Raw genomic sequence first — 7,982 nt, 5'->3', positions numbered from 1 at the left:
GAAAGGAAAGGAAAGGAAAGGAAAGGAAAGGAAAGGAAAGGAAAGGAAAGGGAAAGGAAAGGAAAGGAAAGGAAAGGAAAGGAAAGGAAAGGAAAGGAAAGGAAAGGAAAGGAAAGGAAAGGAAAGGAAAGGAAAGGAAAGGAAAGGAAAAAGGAAAGGAAAGGAAAGGAAAGGAAAGGAAAGGAAAGGAAAGGAAAGGAAAGGAAAGGAAAGGAAAGGAAAGGAAAGGAAAGGAAAGGAAAGGAAAGAAAGGAAAGGAAAGGAAAGGAAAGGAAAGGAAGGAAAGGAGGTGCAGATCGGCCTGGAATCTGGTGTTTGCTGGCACCACCAGTGCCCAGATCTGATAATTTGCTGGTGTCAGGCTCCAGAGCCCAAGTCTGGCACCGGTACCACCCAGACCTGGCAAGTTCCTGATGCTGGGGCACTCAAAGGGTCTGGCTGAGCAGGAAAGGTGGTCCTGAGCCAGGAGCTTTCCTTGACTGCAGCAAAGCCTCAGCATGGAAAGACTTTCCTGGAACTCTGCCCTTGGCCAGAAGAGATTGTCCCAGCAGAGCTGACCCTAAATTTCTTCTCCCAGGCAAGCTTTAGGACATGGAACACAGAAAAGCCAGAGCTGAGTCTCAGCTTTCTGCAGTCCTCCAGAAAAATCCTGTGTGTGAAGCAGCCTTTGAGCAGGGTTTATATGCCAGGTGTGGGCAATTCAGAGCCCTTTTCTTTCCCAGGAGGCTGAGGCTCTGACCCTTGCCCTTTCCAAAGGCCCTAGAGCTGCCTGCCAAGGGGTCTTTTTCTCTGGGCATGAGAAGAGTCTTGCTGCAAGGCTGTCCTCAACCTGCTTTTGCTGCATATATGCCTGAGGAGTGCTCATTGCTTTTAGTCTCAGGTCCTGTGTGTGTGCAGGTGAAATTAGGGAAGGAGGGAGCAGCTCTGCAGGGTGGAGTTGGCTTTTTTGGTTGTTTTTTTCTTTTTAATGAACCTTCCCTGTCAGCATTGGGCAGAGCTATGTAACTGTATCTGACACTTGCCGGTGGCACTGTGGAGGTGGCCAGGGGGACCTTCCCTGAGCCCAGGCCAGGGTGTTCATTGGCCGGTCAGTTCCATTGACTGGCCGTGGCTGTGGGCGCGTTCCTTGAAGCGTCTCCAGGGAGGGAACGCTGGGGCTGTCACCGCTGGAGTGTCACACACAGGGCAATGCTGGGGCTGTCACCGCTGGAGTGTCACAGACAGGGGAATCCTGGAGCTGTCATTGCTGGCGTGTCACACACAGGGCAACGCTGGGGCTGTCACTGCTGGGGTGTCACACATAGGGCAAAGCTAGGGCTGTCACCGCTGGGGTGTCACACACAGGAACGCTGGGGCTGTCACTGCTGGGGTGTCACACACAGGGCAAACGCTGGGGCTGTCACCGCTGGGGTGTCACACATAGGGCAACGCTGGGGCTGTCACCGCTGGGGTGTCACACACAGGAACGCTGGGGCTGTCACTGCTGGGGTGTCACACACAGGGCAACGCTGGGGCTGTCACTGCTGGGGTGTCACACACAGGGCAACGCTGGGGCTGTCACCGCTGGGGTGTCACACACAGGAACGCTGGGGCTGTCACTGCTGGGGTGTCACACACAGGGCAACGCTGGGGCTGTCACTGCTGGGGTGTCACACATAGGGCAACGCTGGGCTGTCACCGCTGGGGTGTCACACAAAGGAACGCTGGGGCTGTCACTGCTGGGGTGTCACACACAGGGCAACGCTGGGGCTGTCACTGCTGGGGTGTCACACATAGGGCAACGCTGGGGCTGTCACCGCTGGGGTGTCACACACAGGAACGCTGGGGCTGTCACTGCTGGGGTGTCACACACACACAGGGGAACGCTGGGGCTGCCCTGCTCCTGCCCTGTCCCCAACAGCTCTGCCAGTGCCTCGAAGGGACACAAAGGCTGAGCCAAAGGGTGAGAATTGCGGAAGGGTCTAAGCTGGGAGGGAGCCAGCAGAATCATGGAGTGTAGCCCCTGGCCCTGTACAGACAGCCCAACAAGGGCAGCCTGTGCATCCCTGGGAGCGGTGTCCAAAGGCTCCTGGAGCTCCGGCAGCTTCGGATCAATCCAAACAGAGCAAGGAGGAGAGGGGCGGCCGGCGGGGAGGTGCCGCCGGGCCCGGGCGCGGGGCGGATTTGGCGAGGCGCCAAGAGCAGGGTCAGGCGGCCAAGGGCGGCCGGACATGCAGAGTCCCTTTCGCCTGTCGGCAGGAGCGGCCTGCAGGCACAGCAGAGCGCAGTGGTCCCAGGGCCGTAGGCAGGCGCAGCGCCGGCAGCAGGCGCGGCACGGCCGCGGAGGCGGCGCGCGAAGGCGTCGGGCAAGGCCTGAGGGCGGCACGGGGGCGGCCGGCCCGGGGCTGAGCCTTGTGGCACGAGTTTGTCGTATTTTATGTACTCGGCTGAGATGAAGCACACGTTTCGATTTTCAGCAATTCATCAGCAGAGATGGCCTTAAGGAGAGTTTTTAAGATTCTGCCGTCTTTTAGGAGGAAGGCTTTTGCTGCGGAGTTTACTCCAGCACACATCCCACCTTCGATCCGAGGCTGTTGTGGTACGGACAACCCCCAGTGGAACATTTCTGAGTAAGCTTTAGACAGAAATCTGAATGGAGAATTAACCCTCACACTAAACCTAATCCCTAACCATAATCCCCAATCCTAATCCTAACCCAAGTTTTTTTTCCACGTTGATTCTAAAGAGGTTAGTATTTGGGGAAGGCCCAATGGATAATGTGGAGGAACCTGGATGTATGATAATCATGTCTCTCCTCAGGATTTCCTGGAGCAGCAGCCTCTGGAGATGCCTTGCTGGGCCCTCCCCCCTTATAGTGGGTTCGCCCAGACAGGCAACGACCTTCCCAAACAGTCAGGCACCCCTGCAAACTGACAAGGCCTCCTCACAAAACAAGGTGAGCTCCCCCAAACAGTTAAGGATCTTCTCCCTGCTCTTCTGCAGGGAGACATACATGCAGGCCTTCATCTGCCCCTCCTTCCCCTTTATTTGGAGTGGTTTATTTCCATGAGCAACCCCTAACATCCGCTGGGTGAAAGATGACACCCGTCGTGTCAGCCCTGCTATGGGGGGTTTCAGGGACTTTCTCCCCTCCTGTTGCTCTCCACAACAATAGGAGGCCTCTCGCACTGCCTGGTCTGAGGGAGGCTCCCCGTCTTTTGGTGTGCCAGTTAGGGTCTGTGCCCCCTGGGATCTGTGCTGGTTTCCCTTGGGGCTGACCTTGGCCGAGGGAAATGCAGCAATAAAGAATGGAATCTCAAAGCAGTTTGGGGATCTGGAGGGCCCCCACAGCCTGAAGGGGTGCAGGAAGGGGGGAGTGAGAGCAGCTACCCCAACATGGGGTTTCTCCCCCAGTACCTGCCGACCGGTATGGTCTCAGCACTGGTACAATCCCCTTCCTTACATTGGAAAGCCACTTCTTTTGGGGGGACATAGGGGCCTAAAACAACCCCCACCTCCCAGCCAGGGGAAGGAAGCCTTTTCATCTCCCCATTGGAGTGGAGGGGCTTTGTGACCCCCAAGCTGGGGGATAGGCACTTTGCAACCTCACCCAGCTGGGATGTCTCTGACTCCCTCAATTTGGGTGCAGGGGTTTTATAACCTCTCCCAAGCTGGAGTGTAGGCACTTTGTGATCCCTCCTCCCCTTCAGGATGGAGGGCTTTATGAGACCCCACAGACACAGTTGGGGTGTGCTTTGTTACCCTAAAGTAGAGTGTGAGGACTTTGTGACCCCTATAACTGAGATGTGGATACTTTGTGAACCCCCCCAGTGGGATATGGGGTCTCTGCGATCTCCCAGTTGGGTTTCAGAAGCTTTATGACCCCCTGAATTGGAGTATGGGGTCTCTGTGAGCCCCCCTGACTTCCCAAGGCCCTCTTCAAACAGTTTTGGGGTGCAGGGGAGCAGAGTCCTGTAAATAACCCAACTCTCCCCTGCCCCAGGCGGTTTCTGTGTATTTGCAATTTTGGGGGTCATGCACTGAGGGCATGTCACACACACGTGGTGAGGAGTTAGACCTGGGGGGCATGCCAAAGCCTGAGGGGGTTACAGCGTGTGGGGGCATCACACACAGCCAGGGGATATCAGCATCACACTGCTGGGGCTGTCAGAGCTGGGGGGTTCATACATTTGAGGGGGTTCACACAGTGTGTGGGGGATCACACAGCTGGGGAGGGTTCAGGGCTGGGCTGTCACAGCTTGGAGGGGATCACAGGTGCGGAGGGGACAGAGCTGGAGGGGGTCATAGCTGGAGTGGGGGAGTCACACAGCTGAGCAGGGGAGTTATCACAGTCCTGGGAGGTGTCCCACAGCTGGGGAGGGTCACACATTGGAGGGTTACACATACAGCCAGGGCAGGGCCCCTTTTAGGGGAGATGCTTGAGCATCCCAGGGGAGGGGGCTGTAATTAAAGCCACAATAATTTATTGCGATTTAAGGCAACTCAATACAAACCCACATGGACACAGGCGACACAGCAAGTGAGAACATCAAAACACTGGGGACCCCACTGGGATCAGCCCAGGTAATGTAGGAGAACCATGGATTTAGGGAGGCTAGTGAGGTGACGAGGGGTCATGCATCATGCTACGGGGGCACTCCACATTTGGTGGAGGCTCCTGCGCACCCCAGCTTTCTGGTCAGGCTGCTGAAGACCCCCTGCTACTCTTCTGGGGGGCAGGAAGGTCCTGGATGGGTAAAGGGGTCAGCCCCATGGCCAAGAATGCTCAGGCAACACCATCCCAATTCCCCCGAGAAACCCAAAAGCTGGTTTATGGGTGTGGTGGTGGGAACCTGGATTGGGGAGGGGACCCCAAGGTTGTGGAAAGGAGGAGAGGGACCTCCAGTCCCAGGTCCCTGACAGAGTATGCCTTTGATCCCTGATACAGGGTCCTGGGGTAGGATGAAGGGACATGGTGTGTTGGGAGTGAACAGTCAGGGTGGGAGGGTTTCAGGGGACATGGGAGGGATGGGGGTGTGGTTTTATGCCCCGTGCCTTCATGTAAGAGAGGAGCTGGTCGGGAATCTCAGCGAGGACTTCTCGTGCCAGCCCTGCCATGCTCAGCCCCGCACCAGGACCCCCCGTCATGTAGTCACGAAATGGAACAAACTGGGGGGGCACAGGGGGGCAGAGCGATTGAGGGGGTCCAGGACCGGGAAGGCCCCAGTCTCAGTGTCCCTCACATCCAGGTACATACTAAGACACAGTGCCACGCCCCCCATCCTGGTAACCCCCCTCCATGTCCTAATGTACTCCCATATCCCAATGTTCCCCATTTTCCAATACAGCCCTCTTTATGTCCCAGGGCACCCCCACATCCATGTGCATCCCAAGCCCCAATGCCCCTCCATATCCTAGTGCCTCCAATTTCCCACAGCCCCTACATCCCAGTGTCTCTTCCTGTTTCCCAATACACCCCATGTCCCAGTGCTCCCCCCATCCGGGTCCATCCTGGTGCCCCAGTGCCCCCTTCCTTTGCCAGCACACCCTCCTCATGTCCCAGTGCCCCCCACATCCAGGTGCATCCCACATCCCATTACCTCCCTCCAATGTCCCAATGTTCCTGCCTGCTAATGATCTGGGCTTCCCCCCACATCCAGGAACATCCTAAGTCTCACTGCACCCTTTTTTCACAGCACAGCCCCCCCAGAATGTCTTGGTACACGCCCTTTTCATGTCCCAGTGCAACTACATATTCCAGTATATGCCCCTCCATGTCCCAGTGCTCCCCACATCCCAGTGTCCCCCCTTTTCCCAGTACCAACCCCCTTCATGCCAAAGTGCCCCCCATATCCTGATAGACCTCCATGTCCCACTGCACCCCCATTCCAAATCTCAGTGTATCCACTTTTCCCAGTGAAGGCCTCCAACATGTACCCAGTGCACCCAATGTCCCAGTGTTTCCCTCCACTGAGGTACATTCCAAACCCCAGTGCACTCCTTTTTCCCAGTGCATCCCTCCCATGTCACAGTGCACTGCTTCTGTGTCCCGGAACATGTCTGACATCCCAATTCCAACCCCCCCACTATTTCCCAGTAAACTTCCTTTCACATGCTATTGTCTCCTTCATGGCTCAGTGCTTCCCATATCCTAATACACTCCCATGTCCCAGTGCACCCTCATTCCAAGGTACATCCCAAGTCCCAGGGCACCCTCTTTTCCCAGTGAAGTGCCCCTACCATGTGCCAGTGCACCCCCAAATCCCCGTGCATCCCCCCATCTACGTACATCCCAAACCCATTGCATCCCCGTGTCCCAGTGCCCCTCCTATATCCCAGTTCACCTTATCATCCCTCCATACCAGTCCCACCAAGTGCACTCCAGGAGTGATGGGGCTGATTTGAGCTCCCCAGGGCACCTTCCCACCACCACCCTGCTGGGTGGGCTGGGAGGGGGTCCCCAAATTCCTCATTGGTGAGGTTGGTTACCTGGACAATATCACGCTCAGCCACTTTGCCACGGGAAGAGATGCGGATGTCATCCCCATCTAGCTCCACCATGGCTGGGGGCAATGTAGGGGGGAGGTCAGGAGCACCCTAGTGCCCCCCATCCCAGGATGAGATCCCATTATGTCCCTCTCAACCCCACACCCAGAACCCCCAAGCTGGGGTATGCTGAGCCCATTCATATGCTGACACATTCAACTCATAGTTCAGTGGCCAAGGGACCCCACCCCCATCCCCTCAGCCTTCCCCTAGTTCCCTCCAGCCCCCAGATCTTACCATCAAACTCGGCCTGGCCAACCCCCACGATGATAATGGACATGGGCAATTTGGCAGCCTGAGGGAGCCAGGGAGTAAAGGGAGTCCCATGAAATTTAATGATGCTGCCACCAAATGAGCCATCCCCCCGCTCCCTGCAGCACCCGGGGGTGCCAACACCCCCTCCCCCAAGGATTCCAGTCCCCTACCCACCCCTCCCCCATCACCCAAAGGTCTCAGACCTCCCCAATGGCACCGGGGGGTTCCAGGAACTTCCCAGTCCCTTTGCAGCACCCAGGGGTTCCAGACACCCCTGCACATCAAACCCTGGGGGTCCAAGCCCTTTCCCACCTCTCAATGGTCCCAGTCCCTCCTCACTACCTCCAGCACCCAGGGGTCCACATCCCCCCCAGCACCCAGGGCTCCCAGCCCCTTCCCCACCCCTCCAGTATGCAAGGGTCGCAACCCACCCCTTTCCTCTCAGCTTCAGGGTCCCAGCTCCTCTTCACCCATCCCATCACCCAAAGGGTCCCAATCACCCCAACCCCTCAGAATCCAGGAGTCCAAGCCCCCTCCTATCCCCCTTCTAGCTCCTCCTCAACCCCCCAGCACCCAGGGGTCTCCATCCTTTCCTGCCCCCTCAAGGGTCCCAGTCCCTCTCCACTGCCCCCATCACCCAAGGGTCCCTAGTTCCCAGCACCCAGGGGTGCCACCACCCACCCCAATGCCACTATGAGGGTCTCACATTGACAATGGCCTCCTTGGTCTGGGCCATGTCAGAGATGACACCATCAGTGATGATGAGGAGGACAAAGTACTGGGATCCGTCCAGCACCGTGGCTGCCGAGCTAGGGGGACCCTGCGTGACGCCGAGGACACAGGGACCCCACCCCAGGGCATGGGGCCCCTCTTACCGGGCAACATGGTTGACGACAGGGGCAAAGTTGGTGGGGCCGTAGAGCTGGACATGGCGCAGGCTGCGCTGATACGCCTCCAGCACCCCCGCAATGCCATGACATGCCGGGTTTGATGCATCCCCATTCTGCCACAGGGTGACCAGGAGCACAGTGACACCACAGCCCCCACCCATGGACAGGGTGACACCATGCACCCAACCCACAGACAAAGATGGCATTGCTGTGGCCCCCAAATGCTGACAAGGATGATGCCACTATGTCCACAATGTGGTGACAAGGGAGACACCAACATGTTCCCAACTCAGTGTCAAGGATGATACTGCC

General features: G+C 57.3%; 1 protein-coding gene across 1 annotated transcript; it reads right to left on the bottom strand.

Moving 5' to 3' along the window:
- Positions 1-4,989: 4,989 nt before the first annotated feature.
- On the bottom strand, positions 4,990-7,783 carry LOC131571911 (copine-5-like; the record flags this gene model as incomplete). Its single annotated transcript, XM_058824659.1, has 5 exons — positions 4,990-5,148; positions 6,469-6,542; positions 6,763-6,820; positions 7,487-7,589; positions 7,656-7,783. Coding segments are annotated over 5 exons (522 nt in total), but the record flags the coding sequence as incomplete, so codon positions are not given.
- Positions 7,784-7,982: the final 199 nt, after the last annotated feature.

This window comes from Ammospiza caudacuta, unplaced genomic scaffold (genome assembly GCF_027887145.1).
Source record: "Ammospiza caudacuta isolate bAmmCau1 unplaced genomic scaffold, bAmmCau1.pri scaffold_97, whole genome shotgun sequence".
In the NCBI taxonomy this organism is placed as follows: Eukaryota; Metazoa; Chordata; class Aves; order Passeriformes; family Passerellidae; genus Ammospiza; species Ammospiza caudacuta.
This window is presented reverse-complemented; position numbering and strand designations above follow the sequence as displayed.